General features: G+C 50.7%; 1 protein-coding gene across 1 annotated transcript; it reads right to left on the minus strand.

Moving 5' to 3' along the window:
• Nucleotides 1–1,574: 1,574 nt before the first annotated feature.
• Nucleotides 1,575–27,878, minus strand: C9H2orf72 (chromosome 9 C2orf72 homolog). The gene is made up of 5 exons (XM_054040881.1): nucleotides 27,861–27,878; nucleotides 21,523–22,122; nucleotides 20,736–21,144; nucleotides 6,986–7,099; nucleotides 1,575–4,890 (listed from the first exon to the last, which is right to left on the minus strand). Exons 1-5 carry the CDS (start codon nucleotides 27,876–27,878, stop codon nucleotides 4,799–4,801), a joined length of 1,233 nt encoding a protein of 410 aa, XP_053896856.1. The 3' UTR covers nucleotides 1,575–4,798.

The following is a 27,878-nucleotide window of genomic DNA, read 5'->3' on the forward strand; positions in this document are numbered from 1 at the left end:
ACCCCAAACCCCACCCCAGAGCCTGCACCCCCAGCTGGAACCCTCACCCTCTCTTGCATCCCAATCCACTGCCTCAGCCTGGAGTCCCCTCCTGCACCCTGAACTCCTCATTTTTGGCCCCACCCTGGAATCCGCACCCCCAGCCAGAGCCCTCACCCGCTCCCACACCCCAACCCCCTGAGCCAGCCCGGTGAAAATAAATGAGTGAGTGAGGGAAGAGCAAGCAACAGAGGGAGGGGGGAAATGGAGTGAATAGGGGCGGGGCGGGGCCTCAGAGGAGGGGCGTGGCTGGGGGCGGGGCAAGGGTGGTTTTGTGTGGGTAAAACGTTGGCACCGCTACCAGGAGCCATGAAACATGGAGGAGAAAAGGAACACTGAGCGAGCTGTGAAGTTAAGAATGGGAAAGCTTAGGCTGAACATCAGGGGAACTTCCTAAGGGCTCGTTTACCCCCAGCTCTTCACTGAAACAAGCTTTGCTGCTATAAGCGCTCATAGCAATATAACTGTCCAGTCATGGCTCGGGCTGCATTGGGCTAGGTGCCGTACAGACACAACAAAAAGATGTCAAGTATCAGGGGGTAGCCGTGTTAGTCTGTATCTACAGAAACAACAAGGAGTCTGGTGGCACCTTAGTCTTTAAGGTGCCACCAGACTCCTTGTTGTTTTTTAACAAAAAGATGGTTGCTGCCCTGAAGAGCCTACCCAGTGAGAAGTGCTCCCAGCTTCTCCCAGAAGTTGGTGGGGGAGGAAGGAGGAGGGTTTTTTACCCCACACCTGCAGGAATCACAGGGCAAGGCCAGGAACTACAGCAAGCAAGGGCCCTCATGGCAGGTTCTCTCTCATCGTATCTAAGTTCACAAGCTGAAAAAAAGGGAAACCTGCCCAGAAAAGCAGCCAGTCCAGCTATCTGCCTCTAACAAACCATTACCAAATCCCTCTCCACAGCAGCCTGGCGCTGTTTGCTGACACACCAGTGCAAGGTCCAAACGCCCCCTCTGCTTTTCATGTAGTGCCCTGGTTATCAGCACAGCGGTTAGGCTTGTAGACTCGTGCTCTGGGTCCAGTTTGGACAGATCTGACATTCCGGTTGGGAAACTCGGAGGAGGGGAAAGTCAGGCCAAACCGAAAACTGGAAGTTTTACAAAATTCTGACCCTTCTCTAGCACAGTCAATTTCTGCAGATTCTGACCTAGTAGGAAAAGCGTTATAGGCGGAGTCTCACAACCCACTAAGTCAATATAGAGGGGCTCAGCATCCTACACAATCAAACCCTGGCGTTGGAATTGTAATGGTCATGCCTGAAAAGGCAGCAGAGTGGTCCCCCTCCTCAGTGAACATCCCCAGGTAGCCAAGTACATGTGTTCGGTCACTAGTTAAAGCCCACTTGTGCGCTGTGGATTGCCACCAAAGACAGGTTTCACTATTCCCTTCCGTCCTCAAAGGGGTATAGAGTGACTGTCATCTCCCCCAGCTTAGCTTAAATCAAATCAATTGAAAGTCAGAGTAAGCCGCACATCCATGTTATTGGGGGGAACATTCTGGTAGACACCAATAAAACTTCAGAAGCAATCAACTACAGTACAGGATTTAAATCGGTTTATTTATTCCTGACATCAAGTATTTAAGGTAACAATGTCCCAAATTAGTCCCCCAATTAAATATTACATAAAACACCTGTTTCACCTATAAAAGGCCAGTTAACCTGTTAAAAAAAAATCATCCAAGTCACTTTCCTTCTTTAGACTAATGTCCAGTGGAAGGTACATGGGGCCAGCTCTGCTCCTGTTTACTTCCATATAAATCTAGAATGATTCCATTGACTTCAATAAAGTACTACGTGTGTAAATCTGGAGCAGAATTTGGGCCCAAGTCCGTATACATTTTGTTGGTCTCTATAGCGATAATTTAAATGGTTAATTCATCAGGCCTTAACAGATTACAAAGATTTGCATAACACCGTCACCGCTGTTATGGGAGTAAACATTTAAATTAATAGGAAGACTTCGAATAAGTGACCTGCTCTTAATTTAGAGACAAACAGAAAGAAACGTAAATACATAACAGACTCAGGCCTGGTTTACATTACAGTTATGGTCGAGGTAAGGCAGCTTACGTCAACCTAATTATGTCAGTGTGTACACTTCAATGCTGCTTCTGCCCAAGTAAGTGACCAGCTACACCGACCTAACTACTCCACGAACGGCGTAGCACATATGTCGATGTAGTTGAGGTGACGCAATGTCCATGTAGACTTTACTTACATTGCCTTTTGACTGTGAGCCCGCGCATGGCTGTCAGCGGGGGGCAGGGGAGAACGGGCACAGCTGTGAACCTCAGGGCTACCAGGCTCCAGCTGTCAGTGTCTCTCAATGCCCCACTTCAGTCGGTGGAAGCGCTCCTGGTGAGGACGCTCATCACTGACAGAAGGAGCAAGTGTGGATGTGAACCACCACTTTAATTACCACGGTGGCTGTACATCAACTTAACGTAAATTGACTTAATTTTGTAGCGTAGACATGCCCTCTATCTACCTGCAAAGCTCCACAGATGAGCTGTGCTAGAAGACAATGCTAGCTAATGCGCTCACTTCAAGTACTGGAACTATCAACTGTTTCCCACTCAGTGTTGAAATTCAGCATCACATACGCAGCCACCCACAATAAATGACTTTACTAAATCACATTATTACATTTGTATTTTCAATTTGCTTGTAACCATGTTCCCTCAAAGCAAATTTAACGTACAGAATACCTCGTGATCTGGAAGCGGGGTGGTGTTGGTCCCCCATATATAAACTCTTACATGCTATGACACTACAGTAGAACCTCAGAGTTATGAACACACATACGTTGACAAGGCCTAAGTCATGAGCCACAAAGACTCTCAGCAGCAAAGTTCTCAAGTGACCTGAATTACAACATAAAATTCCACCAAAGAATTTCTCCAAACACCAGTCGAGGATCAGAGAAAACATTTCCCCATTTACCAAGCTACTCTGTCCCTCCCACTCCCCCCCCACCCTGACACCCTAATGCTCTTTTCCACTGCTCAGCAGCCACCGAATCACCCCAGATGCAGCGAGCCGCTTTCATTCAGCAGAAACATCACTGCAGCACCATTGGGAGACCCCAGAAGGGAAAAATGTTAACATGTAGGCTATAGTACACTCTTGTTCTCCCATTGCCCTTCTCTGGCACCTCCAAGGATCTCACAGCACTTGTCAGAGATTAATGAGGCCTGTGTGAGGTAGGTAAATATCAAAATCCCCATTCTACAGTTGAGGAAATTGAAGCACAGAGAAATTAAATTATTAGTCCGTGGTCAGAACTGGGTACAGAACCCAGGTGTCCTGGCTGCCCACCCCTACTCTACACAATAGATAAGGAATGCCTAAGGCACATTGCTCTCAGGAGGGACGTGACCAATTTTCATCTGATCAGGAGTTTGGATTGGCTAGGATTACACAGTGCTCAGCTATGAGCCGCTTCTCTGCCAACCAAAGAACAACGGAAGACAAAACGATTGTAGATGGACTGACCCAAATGAAAGAGCCGCTCAGCCAGCCTGGAGGACAGTGAAATGGGACGTAATCGAGGCGAGACAGTCCTGCCAACAGCCTGATCCAGATGAAAACTCGCAACGGAGAGAACGGAAAACCAAGCCAAACTCAAACCTGTGTTATGCTGTAGCTGGACATACCCAGTGTCCCATTAATACTCCATGGAAGTAAAAGCCTAATTAAAACAATTGGTTGCCAGACAGGTTAAAAAAATACCTTTGAAAACTATAAAATATATAGATTGTATTTCCTAAAAACAATATATTAAGTCACATCTTTAAGAGAGAGGAATGTATGGGGTGATCTGCGGGGCCTGAAAGCCATGTGGTTGTTGGGATCCCACGGTTGAGAAGTTGGCGGGGGGAGATGGACATCTGTCACCCCCATCAGAACGTGGAAATGCTATAAGCGTTGTCGGTTGCTCTGCCTCCAATGCAACCTGTAAATCACTCACTCAGCACCAGGATTAGCCGTGTGGCATGATCTGCTCTCTCAGACCGCTCTCCTATTGACATGATCATCAGTGACTTCTGCACCGTGCACAGGATCGTACGGCATGACAGCAACAATTATTGCCTTTCTTCACATTAGATTATTGCATTCAATCCTCTTCAACTCGCCAGTATGTCCCAAGGCCTGTACATGGAGATGACCAGTCCCACCGTGACCTCCCTGCAGCTCTATCGCTCTCTCCCCCACTTGCCTGTTGTTTCCTAACGGGGGAGCTAGAACAGAAAATGGAAGGTCTATTGAGGCCGCTATCTGGAGCTTTAGAACAGCAATAAAGCACGAGGGCAAGGCAGAAGATTGGTTTCATCAGCAAAGAAACCCAGAAGGCCTCTTGGAGGGGAATTTTGTTGTTCAAATGAGAGACTCTCTCTTTTAGCAGCTGGGCACTTTTTATACCTGGGATTCCTGCACTGTCACATCCCCAGTGAAATGCATCCAACGGGATTTCTTAAAGGTCCACAGTCCATTTTAGCATCTAGAAATGAACTCTACCGGGTGGTAGAACATGACCCCCCTCTGGGTTTTGCTGCAGCAATGGTGGGGTGGGAGCAGGACGGTTATCTGGTTCGGACACTGTTTGTTGCTACAGAAGGTAGCAGCTTTTCCCGAGAGCTGCACGATGGCTTCCATGTCCCCTTTCCAGAAGATCACCTGGGTGAATTCAGCCCGTCGTCCTCACGCTATAAGAGCAAATCAGCAAGGGTGGTGCCTTGACGCCATCCAACAGCTTTAAGCGCCTGTGCCTCTGCTTGCTTCTTCATGGTTTCCGCTAAGTGACATGCCTGTCAGAGCCACTCCCTCCTCGGGGTCCTGCAGGCCACCTACAGGGAGCAGGGAAAGGGAGACACAGCACGGTCACTGAGGAAGATGCATACAGGAGTCCCGGTTTTCAACACTCTCATTTTATGCAAATTGTGACTCATTTTTAATTAAGGATCAAGGTTTAAGCAATAAATTAACCATAAGTTGGAGGCTTTTCATAATCGGCTCCAATTTGGGGCATTCTGGCAGCATACAGGATTTTAAACTAACACCAGAAGGTGACTCACCTCACCCGCTCGTGGGTAAGGCGCTCTGGGTCCCAATCCTGGAATCTGATCCACACAGACAACCCCCATTCCCGTGTGATGCCTCATCAACTTCCATTGGACTCCACACGGGCAAGAGGGTCTGTCTGCCTGAAATCGATTGCAGGACCAGGGCCTTGAATGTTTATTGGACTGGATTTTCTTGCCACCACAATTTTCAATGGAGCAAATGCCCTATCTGTACCAAACGTTTCACAAACTGGGCATTTCAGTGATTTGCCCACGTAGGCTCCTGTTTAATCTGAAGCCCCCAGTTGCACCCCGTCACATAACGAATTATTATAACAAGAGGGTTCTCCACGTGGGGTGTCCTCCTCACCATTGGTCATGGATCAGTTTGGAAATTAGCAAGGCAAAAGAGTATTATTCAGGACTCCTCCCAAAGCAGTCTGTAGCCTCTGGCCAACAATGCCCCTGCAGAAAGGGGATCATTGCTGGGAAATGCAAGAATTGCGGGAACAGTATTTGAAACTGCATTTCCAAAGAACCTCAAGAGTGATCTGGAGTAGGGCTCTAAGTCATTATTTAGAAAGAGGGATACGTTCTGTGTCCGGCCTTGTCTACACTAGACAGTGGCATAGTTATACCAGCAACCCTTCCTAGTGGAGATGCATCTTATACCAGCAAAAGAGTTCTTTAGCCGGTATAGTTTACACCAGTTCGGTGAACAAAATAAATCATCTATACCAGCAAAAGGACCCTGTTGGCAGTATAACTGCATCTACATGAGGGCTTTTGCCAGCACAGCTATGTCAGTTAGCGGTGTGAATTTTTTCACACTCTTAAATGACATCACTCTGCCAGCAAAACTTAAGTGTAGACCAAGTTTCAGCTACACCCATAGAAGTCCACTGACCTCAGTGACATTACGTGTGTAAATAAAGAGAGAACTGGGCCCACTGAGTTTTTATTGGACCAGATAAAATACCTAAGAGATGCTGGCAAAGCACCTACCAACACAGGGTCCTTTGCTACTACAATAAAGACAATGGATGGGAGAGGTAATGAGTCAGACCCAGCAGGGCGAGAGAGAACTGGAACATTCATGGTGGTGAGACGGTGAGAGACTGAAAAAAGCGGGTGGGCAGAACAGGGGTGGATGTGAGTTTAGAAGTCCAGGAGGGTACAGATGCACATATAGCAGGGGGTGCCTGCCTTGGGGCTGTGCAGGTAGGCCAGGCCCAGCAATTAACATCTTCAAAGTGCTGCGAGTGGTGCGACCCAGTTAGCGATTTGTAGTTCAGACATGTTCTGGCAAATCCATTGCCACTCCACTGCCACATTACAACCAACACTGCGTGCAGGCCACTGCAGTGAGCACAGGCAGATAGAGGGACCCAGCAATGTGCTCATAAAATACCGGGGCAAGACAACACTAAAAGAAACACCCCAGCCAGCATGCTACAGGGATTGTCTCTCAGCATTTGGATGTTGTGGGGATGGCTGTGCCTATGGTGTTATATGTGCTGCCAGCAGAGGATAGATTCCAGGGGCAGTTAGTACTGATGCATCAGCCCGTGCGTACTGAGACGTTCTCCCTAAGGAAGCCAGCCCACATTAGGCTTGGGAATCAGAGCCTGCTGGGGTTTCACTAGAAAAGGACCATAGGCCAGACCTTGTGGCTTAGTGGGAGCACTCGGCATCATCATAGGGGAGATTCGGGTTCCAAGGCTTCTCCCGATCGACCATTCCTTAGACTGGAAAGATCTGGGAATGCTGCCGGGGAAAAAAAACACGGTTGCCGCACATCATAAAATACAACTGTCCTGCTAGGAGCCCACTGCTGGACGTGTGGAGAACAGAAGCACCTCAAGGGAGCTGAGCATACCCTCATGAAGGTTGTTGGCAGCATTAGCCGATCGGCCTCTTCTCCGGCTCCTCCTGCCCCAGGGGACGCACCGCAGGAGGGAGGGGAATCTCCGCTTTTCTCTCTCCTCCCCACCTTGGAAATAAAAGAGCACGGGGAGTTATCAGCAAGAGACAGGACTTTCTCAAGTCCTTGCTGGCAATAGCGGGACCTGCCTTATTCTGGGTCACGTATAGTACGGCTGTTCCCTGCTGGCAGACAGTGGTACCCCCTGCTCCTCAACCTTGGGGTGTTGGAAATTTGGGCCTCTAGATAGAACTCACCATGTGAAATCATTAAACGGTACCCAGAAATCCATTCCTCCCCTGGTGAAAATTCTTACCTAGAGTGGACACATTCGGAATAAGCACTATTTGTCCACGCTTTCTTGCTGCCAAGAATTTCCTTAATGATTTTCACTAACAGTTGGGTTTGGATGGGTTTTGTATTTGCTTCAATGAGAGGATTGTTGGCAGCCTCAGGAAGCACAGCAAGGAAGCTGGCACGGATTTGCTCGTGCACACACACAGAGCAGCTGTGAGAGCTAAAACATAAATGAAGAGAGAAGGCAGGCAGAAACCTCACATCCTGCGTCTGGGCCTCGGCCCCAGACACTTATATTATTGCTTCCTATTGATTGACTAGTTCCCCCCTCCCAGGGAGACCTGCTGGAAATAGATTTGTATTGTACTTGACAATGCTGTAGAATCTGCATAAGGAAAAGAACACTCCAGTGGAAGGTGAGTTACTATTAGATCTTGAGCCATTACTGTAAAATACTAGGTTTCAGAGGGGTAGCCGTGTTAGTCTGTATCAGCAAAAACAAGAGGAGTCCTTGTGGCACCTTAGAAACTAACAAATTTATTTGGGCATAAGCTTTCGTGGGCTAATTCACAGGAGTCAAGACTATTGGGGGGCTGTCTGTAAACAAGGACTGGCCCATCTCACAAGGTCTGTGAGAGTGAGGCATCGTCCTTCAGGATAGGTTGTAGATCCTTGATGATGCGCTGGAGAGGTTTTAGTTGGCGGCTGTAGGTGACGGCTAGTGGTGTTCTGTTACTTTCTTTGTTGGGCCTGTCCTGTAGTAGTTGACTTCTGGGTACCAGAGCCCCTTCTTGTCAACTGTAGGAAATGGGCCACATCTACCCTAATTGAATTGGCCTCGTTAGCACTGACCCCCCAACTTGGTAAGGCAACTCCCATCTTTTCATGTGCTGTATATTTATACCTGCTACTGTATTTTCCACTCCATGCATCTGATGAAGTGGGTTATAGTCCACAAAAGCTTATGCCCAAATAAATTTGTTAGTCTCTAAGGTGCCACAAGGACTCCTCGTTGTTTTTGTAAAATACTAGGATATTAGACAAGGGTAGTTTTACTCTCACACAGCCTCACATGACAAACAGATTATTGGAGCAATCGGGTATCCCCAAATCCTAAAATATGCAATATCTCATCCACCAATCAAACCTTATCTCCAAGAAACTTAAGTTTATCAGCCGATTTAGCAGTGACTCTCCTTACTAAGGCAATCGATCTTATGCAACATTAAGCCGCACAAAGTGATCCTCTTGACTAACAAAACAAATCCCTCAATAAAATAATTTTTACAACATGACTGTTCCCCCCTTTAGTCCCTAGTGAACATAGATGAATGTCATGCTCAGGGAAAGCAGGTTAGCACACTAGCATTTCCCCTCTTAGCGCTTGGGTGCACAATCTAGTTAAGGTCGTAAGTGTAAGTGGATATCCATTGTCTCCATCCACATCTGACTTGGTCTGCACTTAAAACTGTTACCAGTGTTGCTGCATTGGTCAGGGGTGTGACCAACCCAGCTATGCCAACAAAACCACCAGTGCAAAGTGCTTCTGTCACCATAGCTAATGTCAGGTTGTTGGGGAAGTGGGTTGTTGTTATTGGGGGTTTTTTGGAGGGGAGGGGGAGAAGGAGGGTGTTCCTACATCAGCAGGAACATAAGCCATATTGCGTCTGACCAATGGTCCATGTATCCCAGTATCTTGTCATCCAACAGTGGCCAGTGCCAGATGCTTCAGAGGGAATGAACAGAACAGGACAATTATCGAGTGATCGAGAAAACTCTTTCCATCAGCATACGCTGCATCTACACTACAGACCCTAAGTTCAAGAGAGGTGTGGGACCAGAATAGCAAAGGGGTGCTGTAGTTCAGGTCTGCACTGTGAGAAGCTGGGTGGTGGCATGGCTTGAATAGTAGTAGAAAGCTGCAGAGCAAAACTGAGATGAAAGGGGAAAGGCAAAGGCTTGTCGACACAGGAAAGTTGTACTAGTAATACCAATATAGTTACACTCCTGCATAAGAGTGGCTTTTTTCAGCGTAGCTTACACCCCTTCCCAAATGACATGAACCAAACCAAGACCAACACACACTTATTCCAGAATAAGCATGCCCCCGCCCATACTGGGAGTTATACCAGTATAATTCCAGCAGTTTAAATTCACACCTTATTTATAACAATGTAACTTTCCCAGGTAGACATGGCATGCCCTCATAACACTGCAACAGGCTCAAATCACTGCTGTTCATCCCTCGCACAAGTTTAAAAATACTATTCCCCATTGTATTGGTGGTGAAAGCAATTAGGGCCAACCCCTGAAGTCCTGACTCCTGTGAATTCTCCTCATGTACACGAGTAAGCTTACTAGTGCTACTAGCACGGGTATGGGTTGTAGGATCGGTACTTTGTTGTTATCACCTGCACCAGTTTAAAACGATCATCCCCCTGGGAGGGCTCAGGCAGGCCAGCTGCAGTGACAAGCATCCTCCAGACACCTAAAACATGAGCGTACAGCCCGGGGCCCTATGCAAACAGGCCTTCTGAAGCACCCACTGAAGGCTCCTAGAGATGCTGCTCTCTTCTTTGCTACCTGCCAGATTATCCCCACCACTGCCAGAATTAAGAGCGGGGGGGGGGTGTGTCTATCAATATTTGTGAGAATCCACAAGCACCAGTTGCCCTAACGTCAAAGCAAAGCTGCTAGGGCAACATGATAACGCAAAGAGGGATATGTTTTTCCATCTCTGCTGCTGTTCTAGTGGGATGTTGGAATCGAAAGGATCCAGAGGGTTCTGGGGCACTTGGGAGAGTGACTTAAAGAAGAGGGTGTGAAGCAGATGCCGAGACCCGAGCAGGATTCCCTTGATGGGAGAGAGATGGGCGAAGGAGAGCAGTGTCAGGCACGTGGAAGTGAGGGATGGAAAAGCTGTGTGTTCCTGCCTCAGTACAAAGACACAGGTGCAAAGGTTGCAACTGCCACTAGCCTTGGAGCACCAGAAGGGGGCAGTACGGGCTTGAAAGGGGTGAAGGGACTAGGCCGGGATCAGATCCAAGCTTCCCCAAAGTGCAGATTCAGGGTTCCAGGTCAGCTCATTAGAGAGATAGCACCTGAACCACGAAGATCGTGGCCGGATTCATTCAGACCTGGACTTCAGGGAAAGGGGAGAGTAATTGGATTGCTTCTGATTCCATCTGGATAGAGACAGGCCCGAGTCGTGAATTCCAGATCTGGCTCCAAATCTCACTGCTGGATCTCTCTGACACCCCAGGTTCCTGGGGTGCGGGATCCAACGTCCCAGTCTGGATACATCCCTAACGGAAGTTTCACCTGCAACAGCGTGAGACCAGTTCTGTGGAGTTATCGGGGCAAAGGGGAACATAGGGATGAGGGTCAGGCCCCTTGTGACAGAAGATGCAGAACGTCAGCCCAATACGGTTCTGTGGAGCGCAGAAGGGGGGTAGCCAGGCCAGTATTCCCAAGGCTTGTGGGGGCAGAGAGTCCCGTGTCAGCAAGCTGGGTCTGAGCCGTTGCATGTGCAGCTAATGACAGAGCCAGCAGGGGGCGAAGGCCTGGCAGCTCCCCCAGCCGGAGAAAAGAAACTAGAGACAGGACAAGGAGGGCAAACAACAGGGACATGACGAGAAGCCAAGAAATAACATCAGGGAGCAGGGATCTGAGACGTGGGTAGGAAACACCCAGGAACCTAGACAGCTCTCTAACACCACATTCTACAGGCCATTATCCTCTGATCCCACTGAGGATTACCTAAAGAAACTACACCATCTGCTAAAAAAAAACTCCCTGACAAAGCACAGGAACAAATCTGTACAGACACATGCCTAGAACCCTGACCAGGGGTATTCTATTTGATACCCAAGATCCAAAACCCAGACACTGAGCGTCTCCTCCTGTATGCACTGGAGTGGGGACAGGGGGGCAAAAGGCAAACACCACACAACCCAACCCCAAACCCTGCAAATGTCTCCCCTGCCCCACGGCAGCAGCCATGCAGCTGGCTCCTGACCCAGGGAAGCTGACAGGCCTTGTCAGGAAACTCAGCAAGGGAGCTTTTCTGCCCCTCTGCCCCACCCCCATAGGTTTCTCCATGAGAAGGAGCCAACTGGGCCAAGGGGGAAAAATAAAAGCACTAAGAAGGGTGAAGAGGTGGGTCCTCTGAGGGGGGACTACAGAGGCTGAAGTGGGGCTGCCGCCTCTGGGGAGCCTATGAATCCTGGCTGGGGCCCTATGGATCTGGAGAGGGTCTGAGGAAAATGCATTTGAGGACAGCTGCAGGCAGGGATGCTGGACAGTTAGTATAGTAGGGGTGCTGAGAGTCATTGAACCAACTGTAAACCCTGTATACGATGGAAACCACTTCAAGCTGGGGGGTGAAATGGCATCCCTAGTTCCAGCACCTATGGCTGCAGGGCCCTTAGGGCAAGAAGGGCAGGGAGGAGCCTTTGGATGGGATCCAAGCATGCGGGGAAAGCAGGGAAAGCGAGGGGGAGAGAGAAAATGGGACAGACTGAGGGTACATCTATACTACCCGCCAGATCGGTGGATAGTGTTCGATGTATCGGGGATCGATTTATCGCATCTCGTCTGGACGCGATAAATCGATCTGCTAATTGACCCCCGTACTCCACCTTGGCAGGAGGAGTAAGCGGAGTCGACGGGGGAGCCGCGGCAGTCGACTCGCCGCCGTGAGGACGGCCAGGTAAGTTGAACTAAGATACTTCGACTTCAGCTACGCGAATAGCATAGTGGAAGTTGCGTATCTTAGTTCAAACACCCCCCACCCCCCGCTACTGTAGCCCAGGCCTAAGACAAGTACTGTCAAAAAAGGATGGGAGCTCCAGGGGTGTGGAGGAGGGGTTGAACTGCCATTTGTTTGCACATAAACACGCAGATGAGGTACTGGTATAACCACACCAGTTAGGGGTATGATCATCTAGCAAAGTGTTTTTACCTGTATCGCCCCTAATGGGGATGTAGTTATATGTGTAAAGCTTATTCCCCTTACAGGAATAAACTATACCGGAATCTTTACATTAATGTCAATGTGGCTACATGTACACTACAGACTTCGGCCAGCCTAGCTCCTTTGGTCAAGGGTGTGATAAGACATCATTTGTGACTGATGCAGCTGTGCAGGCAAACGTCCCTAGAGTAGATGCAGTTATATTGGCAACACCAAGCTTCTGCGCATGCTGCTTGTTTCGCTCCGGGAGAACCAGTGTGAGCAGCTGGAATACGCTGTACCAGGAAAAGCACAGTTATGCCACAGTTGTGGGGAGGGATAGCTCAGTGGTTTGAGCATTGGCCTATTAAACCCAGGGTTGTGAGTTCAATCCTTGAAGGGTCCACTTAGGGATCTGGGGCAAAATCAGTACTTTGTCCTGCTAGTGAAGGCAGGGGGCTTGACTTGATGACCTTTCAAGGTCCCTTCCAGCTCTAGGAGATAGGATATCTCTATGAATTTTGGGAGGAGGGATAGCTCAGGGGGTTGAGCATTGGCCTGCTAAACCAAGGGTTGTGAGTTCAGTCCTCAAGGGAGCCATTTAGGGAACTGGGGTAAATATCTGTCTGGGGATTGGTCCTGCTTTGAGCAGGAGGTTGGACTAGATGACCTCCTGAGGTCCCTTCCAACCCTGATATTCTATGTGACATTATGAGTGTAATAGAATATCTCATTGAAAGGTGACAGGGCCAGAAAGAGTTAATTACCTCCCACACTGACCTGACCCATGGCCGAACATTAAAGACTAGTTAGGAAGATCTGTAAATGAATGGCGCTTTGAAATGCCGCCTGCATTGTTAGAGATAGAAGGGGAGCTGTTTGCTCAGGTCTTGTGATGTAAGCAAACAAGTCTAGTCTATTACTACTTTTAGTACTACTTTCATTCAAAGATCAAAAAGGGAGTATTAACATTTAGGAAGACATTTGAGTGAAATAGTATTATTGTCTCTATGTCTCTTTGAAGGTTGTGGTAACCTGGATCTGAACTGTTTACTGGATAAATTACCCTATGCTAATTGCCAGGATGTTTGGGAGACAAAGTTAAGCCTATTGTTTTCTCAGGCCAAGTGGCTGCTGGAAATGTATAAAAACCCTGGGTATGAAAAATCTTTCTTCATCTCAGATCTGCTTTGAGTTTCAAGAAGGGGAAACCCTAAGCCATAAGAATTGAGATCCCCAGTCACTGACTGGAGTCACCCTGAATACGGACATTGGACTATAACCTGTGGACTATTTCTAAAAGGACTTTTGGCAACTACCCAAACCTCAAGAACTGAATTCAAGTTTGTATGTATATTGATCTTTTAACCAACACACTCTCTCTTTTCTTTTTTAATAAATTTTAGTTTAGTTAATAAGAATTGGTTATAAGCGTGTATTTTGGGTAAGATCTAAGTTATCATTTGACCCGAGTCTGGGGCTTGGTCCTTTGGGATCGGGAGAACCTTTTTTCTTTTATTGGGGTATTGGTTTTCATAACCAGTCGTCCCCATAAGGAGCAGTGCTGGTGGCAATACTGGGAAACTGGAATGTCTAAGGCAGGAGTGGTCAACCTAAGCCTGAGAAGGATCCAGAATTTACCAATGTACATTGCCAAAGAGCCACAGTAATACGTCAGCAGCCCCCCATCCCCTCCCAGTGCCTCCCACCAGCCCCCAACAATCAGCACTTCCTCCCGCAAACCTCCCCCCCGACCACAATCAGCTATTTCACAAGCGCAGGAGGCTATGGGGGGGAAGGGGGAGGAGCGAGGGCATGGCAGGCTCAGGGGAAGGGGTGGAGTGCGGGCAGGGCTTGGGGCAGAACAGGGGGTTGAGCAGTGAGCACCCCCCAGCACACTGGAAAGTTAGCATCTCTAGCTCCAGCCCCGGAATCCGTGCCTAGGTAAGGAGCTGCATATTAACCTCTGAACGGCTCCAGAGCCACGGGTTGGCCACCCCTGGTCTAAGGGAATTGCTTGTGTGACTGATGGTTAGCCAGCGGGGTAAAGCCAAAGTCTCTCTGGCTGGTTTGGTGCCTTAATAATAAAGACACCCAGCCTTGGGCTGTAACTGCCCTGCTCTAAGGCCTGGTCTACACTACGGGTTTAGGTCGACTTTAGCAGCGTTAAACCGAATTAAGCCTGGACACGTCCACACAACGAGGCCCTTTCTTTCGAATTAAAGGGCCCTTTAAACCGGTTTCTTTACACCACCTCCGACGAGGGGATTAGCGATAAAACCGGCCTTTGCGGGTCGGAATTGGGGTAGTGTGGACGGAATTCGATGTTATTGGCCTCCGGGAGCTATCCCACAGTGCTTCATTGTGACCGCTCTGGACAGCGCTCTCAACTCAGATGCACTGACCAGGTAGACAGGAAAAGACCCGCGAAGGTTTGAATTTCATTTCCTGTTTGCCCAGCGTGGAGAGCACAGGTGACCACGCAGAGCTCATCAGCACAGGTAACCGTCATGGAGTCCTCCCAGGATCGCAAAAGAGCTCCAGCATGGACCGAACGGGAGGTACGAGATCTGCTCGCCATATGGGGAGATGAAGCAGTGATAGCTGAACTCCGTAGCAGTAAAAGAAATGGAAAAGTATTAGAAAAGATCTCCAAGGCCATGAAGGACCGAGGCCATAACAGGGACACACAGCAGTGCCGCGTGAAAATTAAGGAGCTAAGGCAAGCCTACCACAAAGCCAGAGAAGCAAACGGAAGGTCCGGGGCAGAGCCGCAAACTTGCCGCTACTACGCGGAGCTGCATGCGATCCTAGGGGGTGCAGCCACCACTACCCCAACCGTGTGCTATGACTCTCTCACTGGAGAAACACACAGGGAAGACGGTTCGGGGAACGAGGAAGATGACGATGGAGGTACTGTAGGTAGCTCACAGCAGCAAGGAAGCGGAGAAACCGGTTTCCCCAACAGCCAGGATATGTTTGTGACCCTGGACCTGGAACCAGTAACCCCCGAACTCACCCAAGACCCTCAGGGCACACAGGAGACCTCTGGTGAGTGTAACTTTGTAAATATTTGTAAACATTACAAAAAAAAAGCAAGCAAGTCTGTTAACGTGTATGGGGATGGGGCGGAAATCCTCCAGGGACATCTCCAGAAAGCTCTCCTGGTTGAAATGGGGTGATTTTATTAAGGGGGACATTCAGAGGCGCCCGTTCCTGCTCTTCTGACCAGAAATGTTCCCCGCTGTTAACCACGCGGTGGGGGGGAGGGGTGAAGTGATCATCCCAGAGAATCGTGTGTGTGTGTGTGGGGGGGGGTGGTTTACTTGTGTTTGTGCCGCATGTTAACCGGGAAACCGCAGCCCCCTCCTTTTACATTGAAACCCCATTTTAAATGGACAACCCAATTCATCCTTGATATGGGAAATGCGCTGCTGTTTGCAACCTTTCCCGCATGTTAAGAAGGTTAAAAAAGCCAAAACACTGTGGCCTACGATGGCTGCCTGCAAGCCGAAATATGCGACCTTGTAATGAAAGAGTGTACCCATTGTTCCCTAAAATGTGTCCTTTTTAACCACCTCTCCCTTCTCCTCCACCAGCTGCAAATGTTTCTCCTTCGCAGAGGCTCGTGAACATTAGAAAGAGAAAACGTAAGACGAGGGACGAGATGTTCACGGAGCTGCAGATGTCCGCCCAGGCTGATAGAGCACAGCAGAATGCGTGGAGGCAGTCAATGACGGAGATGAGAAAAGCCCAATATGAACGAGAGGAGAGGTGGCGGGCTGAATCGCGGGAAGAACAGAGCAAGTGGCGGGCTGAAGACGATAGGTGGCGTCAGCTTGCAGACAGACGGCAAGAGGCAATGCTCCGTCTGCTGGAGCATCAAAGTGATATGCTCGAGCGTATGGTTGAGTTGCAGGAAAGGCAGCAGGAGCAGAGACCGCCGCTACAGCCCCTGTGTAACCAACAGCCCTCCTCCCCAAGTTCCATAGCCTCCTCACCCAGACGCCCAAGAACACGGTGGGGGGGCCTCCGTCCACCCAGTCACTCCACCCCAGATGATCGCCAAAGCATCAGAAGGCTGGCCTTCAATAAGAGTTAAAGTTTTAAAATGCAGTGTGTCCTTTTCCATCCCTCCTCCCCCACCCATCCCAGGCTACCTTGGCAATTATCCCCCTACCTCTGTAAGGAACTAATAAAGAATGCATGAATGTGAAAAAACAATGACTTTATTGCCTCTGCAAGGGGGAGGGGAGGGTGGGGTGGGGTGGTTGGTTTACAGGGAAGTAGAGTGAACCGGGTCGGGGGGGGGGGTTGGAGGGTTCATCAAGGAGAAACAAACAGAAGTTTCACACAGTAGCCTGGCCAGTCACAAAACTCGTTTTCAAAGCTTCTCTGATGCGCACCGCGCCCTGCTGTGCTCCTCTAACCGCCCTGGTGTCTGGCTGCGCGTAATCAGCGGCCAGGCGAGTTGCCTCAACCTCCCACCCCGCCATAAAGGTCTCCCCCTTACTCTCACAGATATTGTGGAGCGCACAGCAAGCAGCAATAACAATGGGGATATTCTTTTCGCTGAGGTCTGAGCGAGTCAGTAAGCTGCGCCAGCGCGCTTTTAAACGTCCAAATGCACATTCCACCACCATTCGGCACTTGCTCAGCCTGTAGTTGAACAGGTCCTGACTCCTGTCCAGGCTGCCTGTGTACGGCTTCATGAGCCATGGCATTAAGGGGTAGGCTGGGTCCCCAAGGATCACGATAGGCATTTCAACATCCCCAATGGTCACTTTCTGGTCCGGGAAGAAAGTCCCTTCCTCCAGCTTTCGAAACAGAGCAGAGTTCCTGAAGACGCGAGCATCATGTACCTTTCCCGGCCATCCCACGTTGATGTTGGTGAAACGTCCCTTGTGATCCACCAGGGCTTGCAGCAGCATTGAAAAGTACCCCTTGCGGTTTACGTAGTCGGTGGCTTGGTGCTCCGGTGACAAGATAGGGATATGGGTTCCGTCTATGGCCCCGCCACAGTTTGGGAATCCCATTTCAGCAAAACCATCCACTATTGACTGCACGTTGCCCAGAGTCACTACCCTTGCTATCACCAGGTCTTTCATTGCCCTGGCAAATTGGATCACAGCAGCCCCCACCGTAGATTTGCCCACTCCAAATTGATTCCCGACTGACCGGTAGCTGTCTGGCGTTGCAAGCTTCCACAGGGCTATCGCCACTCGCTTCTCAACTGTGAGGGCTGCTCTCATCTTGGTATTCTGGCGCTTCAGGGCAGGGGAAAGCAAGTCACAAAGTTCCATGAAAGTGGCCTTACGCATGCGAAAGTTTCGCAGCCACTGGGAATCGTCCCATACCTGCAGCACGATGCGATCCCACCAGTCTGTGCTTGTTTCCCGGGCCCAGAATCGGCGTTCCACGGTATCAACCTGCCCCAGTGACACCATGATTTCCACATTGCTGGGGCCTGTGCCTTGTGAGAGGTCTATGGCCATGTCAATTTCCTCATCACTCTCGTCGCCGTGCTGCAATCGCCTCCTCGCCTGGTCCGGGTTTCGCCTTGGCATGTTCTGGCTCTGCATATACTCCAGGACAATGCGCGTGGTGTTCATAGTGCTCATAATTGCCGCGGTGATCTGAGCGGGCTCCATGATCCCAGTGCTAGCTATGGCGCCTGGTCAGAAAAAAGGTGCGAAAGTAGTATCTGATGGACCAGGAGAAGGAGGGCGGGAGGGAGGGAGGGAGGGAGGGAGGGCCAAGTGACGACATGGCGTACAGGTACAGGAACAGGGAGAAACACAAACAACTGTCACACAGAATGGTCCCCCCAAAGATTAAACTGGAAACCCTGGGCTTAGCAGGCCGTTGATTTCACGGAGGAAGGGGAAGCAAATGAACACAGAATAAATCTATTTTTTACATCTTAAGGTGGCAGCCGACGCTGCAGCATGAGTGACAGCCATACCAGTATGATGATGATGGGTACCAATCATAATATACCATCATCTGCCAAAAGGCAAGGGGCTGCTGCTGTGTAGCAATGCAGCCCCATGTCTGCCAGCCCCACGTCCGCCAGCACCCAGCATCGCCCTCGGCCTCTTCTGGGTGCTTAGCAGACAATATTGGGCAATTGGCAGAAAATAGTACATTATGACTGGTAACCGTCATCATCGAGACAGTAGCATGTCTGCCCAGGTGGCCATGATTGACAGCCACTCCAGTACGACGACGACGGGTACCAGTCATAATATACCATCGCCTGGAAGGGGCTGGTGCAATGCAGCCCTACGGCTGCCAGCCCCACGGCTATCACTCATGCTACACCGTCTACTGCCAAAAGGCAGTTAGCAGCTGCTGCTGTGTAGCAATGCAGTCCCACGTCTGCCGGCACCCAGAGGACATATGGTGACGGTGAGCTCAGCTGTGCTGAGCGGGCTCCATGTTGTCTGCACAGGTAACCCAGGTAACCCAGGTAAAAAGGCGCGAATCTATTGTCTGCCGTTGCTGTGACGGGGGAGGGAGGGGCCTGACGACATGTACCCAGAACCGCCCGCGACACTGTTTTGCATCATCCGGGCATTGGGATCTCAACCCAGAATTCAAAGAAAAGGCGTGAACCGCTTCGCGGCTCGAGCTGTGGCGCAAACGTAGTATCTGACGGCCTAGGGGAAGGAGGGAGGGGGGCCGAGTGACGACATGGCGTACAGGCACAGGGAATTAAAATAAAGAACGGTGGCTGTGCATCAGGGAGAGACACAAACAACTGTCACAGACTGGTCCCCCCCAAAGATTAAACTGAAAACCCTGGGTTTAGCAGGCCGTTGATTTGACGGAGGGAGGGGGAAGCAAATGAATACAGAGCAAATCTATTTTTTTACATCTTAAGACGACGGTGCAGCGTGACTGATAGCCCTCGGCATCTTTCTGGGTGCTTGGCAGCAAATACGGGGCGGTGTATGACGATGGTCTTCAGGCCTATTGCACGAGCTGCTGCTCAGGGAAGACTCTGCTAATGTGCGATGACCCGACTTGTAATAGGCCGGCTAACAGTCATAATACACCATTTACTGCCAAAAGGCAAGCCCCACGGCTGCCAGCACCCAGATCGCCGATGAAGGCTACCAGTCTACTGCACCGTCTACCGCCAAAAGGCAGTTAGCAGCTGCTGCTGTGTAGCAATGCAGTCCCACGTCTGCCGGCACCCAGAGGATATATGGTGACGGTGAGCTCAGCTGTGCTGAGCGGGCTCCATGTTGTCTGCACAGGTAACCCAGATAAAAAGGCGCGAATCTATTGTCTGCCGTTGCTGTGACGGGGGAGGGAGGGGCCTGACGACATGTACCCAGAACCGCCCGCGACACTGTTTTGCATCATCCGGGCATTGGGATCTCAACCCAGAATTCCAAGGGGCGGCGGAGACTGCGGGAACTGTGGGATAGCTGTGGGATAGCTACCCATAGTGCAATGCTCCGGAAGTCGACGCTAGCCTCGTACTGTGGACGCGGTCTGCCGACTAGAGCACCTAGAGCATTTTATTGTGTGGACATACACAATCGGCTGTATACAACCGATTTCAATAAAACCGGCTTCTATAAATTCGAACTAATTTCGTAGTGTAGACATACCCTAATAAGCAATTTGTCCTGAATCGATACTCTCAGTTGTGTCCTACCAAAGGCAGCATCATTACATGCCGGTATAATCCGCATCCGGACTAGGAGCGCCCTGTTGGTATAACATAGCAGTATACCTATACTGGTAAGGCTCCCTTTGTAGACACGACCTGCATCCACACTTGTACTGCTTTAATTATACCGGTCTAGTAAACCCAGAACAACTTGTGCCAAGCCCCAAGACCATGCTGCTGAGACAGAAGTGGGTTCAAGACCATAGCACCGATCCGCTGTAACCAGTGGTGTTCCTCACAGCTATGAATTATTATAATACATTTATACCCGCAGTCCTGTCTTGTGCTGTGATCCCATCAGACCTAAGAACTGAGCAGTCAGGATGGGTCAGTATTGGGCTGGGAAACCCTCCGGGATACCGTAAAACAGGGGCACCGGGGGCTATGTTTCTTCTGAACCAATGTCCCAGCAAGGAAAGCTGTGCGACTGGCATGGGATCATTCCCAGGGCGTTCACTGAAGGAACTTGCCCAATTCCAACTCAGGGAGCCACATTCCCCTTGCAAATCCCAGGGCCTTCTGCTTCCCTTACCCCCACCCAAGTACTGCTGCGTGTCCAGGGAGACCCACCGCCTCCCAGCCATGGGTGGCTGCCCCACTGTGTCATCTGCAAGAGGCTGGGGACTGGTGGGGACAGGCAGAATCAGCCCTCCTGGATGCCAACCGGTGCTGACACAGACAGGGGAATGGGGCAGCAAATGGCAACCAGAAGCAAGAAAGAAACCGACGCCCCAAGCATGATGTCTCCCCGCTCCCCGCCCCCGTACCTGCCCGGTGCTGCAGGGCCGCTCGCAAGGCTCGGCAGGCGGCTCTCCGGACCTCCAGTGTCCCGTCCAGGCGGCCGGGTCTGTAGGCTGCGGCTTGCACCGTGTCCTGCAGCCCGGCCCGGTGCTCCTGGAAGACCTCGCCCAGCAGCGCCTCCAGCAGCGCCGCCGCCTCCTCCTCCTCGCCGGGGCCGGGCTGCACGATCACCCCCACCAGGGCGGCCGGCGGGCCCCGGGGCAGCCGGCTCCGCAGGTCCCGCGCGATCTCCCGCAGGCGGGCCCGGGCCCGCCGCGGCTGCAAGGAGCCGGCCCGGCACAGCAGGAAGATGAGCGGGGAGCGGATCTCCCGGCCGGCGCCGCCGGGGCCGAGGCACACCCGGACCTGGGGAGGCGGCTTCCCCCCGCCGCCCGCCTGGTCCCCGGGCCGCTCCCCCGGCTTCCCCCCGCCGCCCGCCTGGTCCCCGGGCCGCTCCCCCGGCTTCCCCTCGCCGCCCGCCTGGTCCCCGGGCCGCTCCCCCGGCTTCCCCCCGCCGCCCGCCTGGTCCCCGGGCCGCTCCCCCGGCTTCCCCCCGCCGCCCGCCTGGTCCCCGGGCCGCTCCCCCGGCGTCCCCCCGCCGCCCGCCTGGTCCCCGGGCCGCTCCCCCGGCTTCCCCTCGCTGCCCGCCTGGTCCCCGGGCCGCTCCCCCGGCTTCCCCTCGCTGCCCGCCTGGTCCCCGGGCCGCTCCCCCGGTTTCCCCCCGCTGCCCGCCTGGTCCCCGGGCTGCTCCCCTGGCTTCCCCTCGCTGCCCACTTGGTCCCCGGGCCGCTCCCCCGGTTTCCCCCCGCTGCCCGCCTGGTCCCCGGGCCGCTCCCCTGGCTTCCCCTCGCTGCCCGCCTGGTCCCCGGGCTGCTCCCCTGGCTTCCCCTCGCTGCCCGCCTGGTCCCCGGGCTGCTCCCCGAAGAGCTCCTGGGCAAAAGCCCCCAGCAGCGCCCGGGTCTCCCCCCCTTCCAGCACCTCCCCGACCAGCAGCACCTCTGGCTTCCCCCCGACCAGCTCCACCAGGGTCTGGAACTCCTGCAGCGCCTGCTCCCCGGGACCCGGGGGCTCCCCCTCCATCGCCCTCCGGGCGCTCCCCGTCTCCCTCTGCAGCGCCGGGCCGGGGCTCCGCGCCTGCCCCGCCCCGGGATCCGGGCACAGCCCGCCCCTCGCCACTTCAGGTTGTTCCCTGGCTTCTTCCCCCGCGGCTCCTGCTCCTAACTCCGTGTGGGGTGCAGGGAGGGGGAAATAGGGGCCCAGCACATTTATGACCCACCCGCTTTTGTGGGCAAAAGATCTCCACCAGCCCAAGGCTTCTAGGATAAGCTGGAACCAAGGGGTGCTGCCGGGGGTCAGGCCTGCCCTGGTTGCAGTCTCCCAATCGGACCAACAGCCACACCGGGAATAAAAGGAAAATTCAGAAAATAAGAGGTGCCCCGGGGGGGCATCAATTAAAAGTAATGTTCCATCTAGCCCCCTCTGCTGTCTCCAGTAGTGGCCAGTACCAGAGCTTCAGGGGGAGTGTGCAGAACTGGGTAGTTAAAGCAATCCTCCCCCCTCTTCCTCTCCCGGCAGAGGTTTAGGAGAGTCACCCTGAGCATGGTATTGCATTGCTCACTATCTTGGCTAACAGTCCTCTCCTCAATGAATTTATCTCCTTCTTTTTTTAACCCAGTTGTACTTTTGGCCATCACAACATCCCCTGGCAAGGAATTCCATAGGTTAATTGCGCATTGAGTGGAGGGAAAATTCTGCTTTGGGAAGCAGAAGCCAGCTGACAATAGAGAAAAGTCCTCTTGCCCCGAATTCTGAGTCCCTCAGACACTGGGAGGAGGAAGAGAGAATGAGAAATGAACAGCACAAGCAACTGCACACAGTACATCAACCCCCTTCCTGCTGTGAATCTTGCCCTGATAACTGAGTGACCCCCAAGGTTTGTTAGTATTATTATAGTAGAGCTGCTAGAGGCCTCTGTCATGGACCAGGACCCCATTGTGCTGGGCGTTGTGCCAACTCAGAAGGCAAAGATAGTCCCTGCCCCAAGGAGCTTGCAATCAAGGATAATGGATGGATTCAGGCAAATGGGGGAGCAGAAGGAGACAATGTTGGTGATAGGCAGTGGTCACCACACACCAGCAACCTAACTACTGTCAAGTTTTTTGTAGGCCTCCTGGCCTCGCAGCAAAGGGGAGTTTTGAGGGATTTGAAGGTGGAGTGTGACGGATACAGCCTGACCAGGCGCAGGAGAAAGACTCCTGGGTGCGGGGGTGATGGGACCGGAGGGCAAAGAGGAACATGCCTGACAGGAGAAAGGCAAAGTGCATTAGTTCATCCAGTTGGTGATATACAGTATAGGTGAGTGTGACCTCCTCCTAGCCAAAAGCCTTAAAAGCAACGACTTGCCAAGTTATAGGACACTTTCTAATTGTACCCTAACACCCACACAGCTTAGGTCCACGGACACTGACAGACCCTGCAGCCTCTTCACAAGCCATTTCCAACAGCGCCATAAACACACAACACATCAATCTCCCTCCCAGCAGAATGCAAACCTCTAATCACAGGGTCGGCAGCGTTAGCAAATATTCAGTATTAACACGGGGGTACATGTTTAGCGTGCAGTGTTTGCAGGGCCGGCTACAGGCACCAGCTGAGCAAGCGGGGGTTTGGGGCGGCAGATTGTTCGAGGCGGCATTCTGCCCAATCCTAGGGTGGCACGGCCGCTTGCTTGCTTGCTTGCCTGCTTTCTTGTTCTGCTCCCGCTGCCCTGTAGGGGGCGGCAGCGCGGAGAACCAGAGCGCCCTGCAGGGCAGTCCTCTTCCTTCCCTCCCCGCCGACCGGAGCGGAGCCCTCGCGGCAGGAGGCAGCGCAGCGGGAGGGGCCGCGTGGCAGCGCCCTGCTGTAGCCCTGGCCGCCCCCTTCTCTCTCTCTCTCCCACCCGCTCCCTCCCCCCCTCCCCCAGCCGGTCCCCCTGCACCCGCGCTCCGGCCACGCCACAGGGTTTTTTTTGCTTGGTTTTGGTTTTTGTTTTGTTTTTTTGCTTTGACGTTCTGGCCGCCCCGGTTTTTTTTTTTTTTTTTTTTTTTTTTTTGCTTGGGGCGGCCAAAAAGCCAGAGCCGGCCCTGAGTGTTTGTGGGGGGAGCACAAAGTCTTACTGAAGGTTTTGTGTTACCAAATATAAAGCCTCAGTTGTGAGCCGGGAAATAACTGTAGTTGAACTTGTCCATGACGGTTGCAGGGGCACACGCTGACCACTAAGCATACAAGGAAGCCCTGTTCACATGAAAGAACATCGAGTGACAAACAGCCAGGGGAGAACGTACCGTGAAGTTTACAAAATGGACAAATGTGTGTCAGCCGGGCTGGGAAAGCAGCGGCATCACAGCCGATGGGATTCTCATGCTGCTTTTCCTTGATAAACAGGGCCACTCACAGGCCTAGTCCCCCCGCAGAAGATGCAATGCTAATAATTTACAGGGCTTCCAGCTGATGGGAGTTACGGTGACACCCAGCACCGTATGTTTAAGGAGCCACATCTGCTTTGCAAAGAATTTGGAATCTATTTAGCCACCAGTGGCTGTGTGCAGTTCTCTTTAACATTAAAGGAACAGGGAATAATGGGAGGGTGGAGCATTTACTTTCACTCCACAGTTATCGCCCAGCCAGACACAGACAGGCTAAGAGGAAGAGTCAGGGCAGAGGTTCTCGACCTGGAGATGAAGGTCCCGACCACCCTGCCGTTCCCTATTGCTAAATGGGAAGGCAAGTCATGGGGGTTGGGGGTTTCCCAATATAGACAAGGAGGTCATGCTATGGAAGCGGTTGAGAACCGTTCCGTTAGGGGACTATGTTACATTCTCTCCCTACCAATGACTGGTGCCAGGGAAGCCCACAGCGAGTGTGGTTTGATGATGTGGCTAACTGGGCGGGATGTGGTGTGGCACCCTTCTCTAGACTGTGTGAAGACAGCAAAACATGGAGAAAGATCGTTGGCCAATGACTCTCCTGCGTTGTGTTCACTGTGATGTGACTTTATGATGCTTTGCACTCTGAGAATAATAATAAAAACTACATAAATTCCTAACACCAGGCTGGCAAAGCCCCAAACTCTTTTAAGGGTACTGCTCCACCTCGAAGGCCTGGCCAAGGTGTGAAAGAATCAGTGGTTTAAACATCAGGCTTGAAAGCTCTCAGGTCGCAGGAATCACCAGTTTGGGGAGTGGCAATGACATCCCCCCTTCCTTCCTCCAATGGAGTTCCATGATGTTTACAACAAAAGAAGGGCTGTAAAATGTATGGCTGCTTGTGCACCCTGACCAGCCCCATTTCAATTTGCAAGCATGCTGGCTGCAGCGCCCCTGCTGAAACAAGGGTTGTGAGCGCTTTGCACCATCACAACTCTGCTCCAAGCATGCTTTCTTCCACAGGGGCTTGCCCCCTGAGTTAGGCCAGAAAGAGCTGGCTTAGCCCAGGTGAGTCATAGGCAAGTGACTGGTGAAAGTAACTTAGTAATTGACAAGCACCGATTAAAGGGGGGGGAATCTTAACTAGGGATCACATTCTGCTGTCATAAGACCTTATGTTGACCTACCTCACTGACAGCAAGGTCACCCACTTCTGAAAAGAATGGGCCATGTACTAAAGCTATAAAATCAGATACAATCTAATAGACAGGAATGGGCTTTAGTTGGAGTTTGTGTAAGGATTTATTTTCATTTCTTTCAAGTCTTGCCAATCACCCTTTATCTAATCTGGTGTAGATACATTCTGTCTCTAATACTACAGACTTTGAAAACAACAAGGAAGGATCACAGGCAACAGACACATAGCTGGGGCCCCCTGGCTTTCGCTTCTCATTGCTAGATTCTAGGAACTCCATACCCAATACCTAATTTATTATAGTTTTCCTTTGGCTGAAGCAGGTAATGGGTCAGGAAGGAGATCGACTCTATTTAGAGATGGAGCTGGGGGAAATTTATTCTTTCTCTCCACCCCCCACTTCATAGCACCCAGGGAAGTGCTGTGGGAAGCTGGGAACTTATTCCAGCAGTGCGTCAGGAAGGAAAGCTGTCTAGAAAGAGCCCTGTTGCTGAGAAGAGAACCAGAGGTGAGGTCTTCTTCTTAGCTCCCTCGCCCCGGCAGGAGTGAGCCATGCTTTACAATTTTGCTTTGGACTTTGACTGATGAAAGCCCTTCTCTATTTATGTTTGGGCCTTAAGGGGGCAGGACATTATTTATGCTAACTAATGACAAAGCCCCCCACCACACAAAGGTGTTTAAATTGTGCCTTAGTATGCAAAATAGTGTCCTGTGCCATTCAAGTCCTATCCCCTGAAGCTAAAAGAAGAATCCTTACCTGGAGTATGAACAATCCCTAGCTCCTATATAGCTTTTCAATGAGTAGCATCCAAACCCTGACCTGTTCTGGGACAATAACCCCTCCGGTTGGAAGCCCTGTGGTTAATGTAGGGACATCCTAGACATAAAAGGCAAAAGAATCCATACTTAAATTGGATGAGCATCACGGATTATTTTTGCTTGGCAGCAGATACCTGGCTTATTTGAATAAAAAAATCAACCACTTTTCCAAATGAAAGTGTCTGTAAAGACCCCGTTCTTTTTTATGCTCAGCCGTAATACAGCTCGTTTTGTTTAGATGTTCCTTTGTCACTATGTCCATAGGGAACGTGAACATAATCCACCGTTTCCAAACAACTGTGTTTACATTTCTCTATTCATTAACAAAGGTTCGCTCTAATTGCCAATGCAGCTTTCTCTTCCTATTCATTGTTTTTCAAGAAACAGAGCTAGCACCTAACAAACAGAATTTAAAACAGCTACCAATTTAGTGGTACATTGCAAGTGACTTTCATGTAGCCCAAACTAAATCTCTTCAGACCCAAGCAATTATATCAAAGGTGCTTATGAGACCTGGAAGTAGTAGACAACACTGGTCTTTTCCACGCTGCACTGGTTACAGGCCCAACTTGTTAGCAATTGGAAGTGGGATCCTGACTAAAGCTAGGCACCGAACTAAAGAGATATGATCTGCAGTGTTGCCAATTATTCCCATCCTGGATCTCTCCTGAGCAGGGAAAGTTAATCTGACCAAGAAGTCCTTGTAAAAGTAAAAAAAAAACTAACAGAAATTTAAAGAAAATTTCATATTTTTATGTAAGCAAAAGTCAGGCTAGCTGTAACCCTAATAACACAACATTTGTAAAAGCAAAAATTGTGTTAGGCAAGTAAAAAAAAACAGGGTAAAAAGTTGTTGCAACCATAAGTTAAATAAGTATAAACTTTAAACTATAGTTTAAATTGGTAAAAAAAAAAATCAAAATAACCTATGTATAAACAAAATGCAGCTGTTGCCCATTATTGTTTATAACAAAAGGTAGAAATGCTTGCTGTAATTGTTTATCTAAAAAAAACCACCTGTTTTGCTCTCTCCCTCCACGCAATTGCTAAAAAGAATAAAGTATCTAACTTGCTGCACCCAACCTAAAAGTAAAAACTCTGTTTTTCTCCAACAGTTCCAGTTCAGGTTTATGGACCATCTATTAGCTCTCCTCCTAAGCCCTGCTATATTAAGTTAGATGGAATATATGGGCTAAAGGTGTTAACACCCAATCACTTGTTTGGTTTGGTATGCAGAGAACTCAGCCTGCTTAGTGCCATGGCAAATACATAATTCAATTCATGCCACAGGGCAGAAGTTTATTGACTGAAACACACCAAAGGAAAATAATCCACAGGAAGTAAAGAGCACTGCCATTGAAATTGCCTGTTAGGCAAAACAAACAATCAAAACCTAGCAAGGTCCCTTTTTGGAGACAGTGGATATTGGCTAAAGTCTCTTATTCAGTCAGTCAAACCGTGCTTCGTGGTGGGGAAGAAAGGGTTAGTGCTGTTGTTCAATTCTGAATAGGGAATAATCATCACTTTCCTGCTTTAGACAAATCGGGGACACACACAGGGAGAGAAGAGATAGGACAATAAAGCTGGGGGAAATTCAGCTTTTGTTGATGTTCTTGGGATACAGAGTGGCTGGCCAGGCACAGACGGATGCTGGCAGGTGGCCATGACAGCTGTTGCCCTGGACCCTGGCTCACCTTCTGGGTCAGGGGCAT

This window comes from Malaclemys terrapin, chromosome 9 (assembly GCF_027887155.1).
Source record: "Malaclemys terrapin pileata isolate rMalTer1 chromosome 9, rMalTer1.hap1, whole genome shotgun sequence".
NCBI lineage: Eukaryota > Metazoa > Chordata > Testudines > Emydidae > Malaclemys > Malaclemys terrapin.

Excerpts from the sequence above, each read along its gene's own strand:
- C9H2orf72 (XM_054040881.1), bottom strand. Across the intron at positions 21,145-21,522 it reads GGGAGCGGCCCGGGGACCAA|GCGGGCGGCGGGGGGAAGCC; the intron begins GTGGGCAGCGAG and ends CCCGGGGACCAG. Across the intron at positions 7,100-20,735 it reads GGCCCTGCAGCACCGGGCAG|GTGGGGAGGAGAGAGAAAAG; the intron begins GTACGGGGGCGG and ends TTTATTTCCAAG.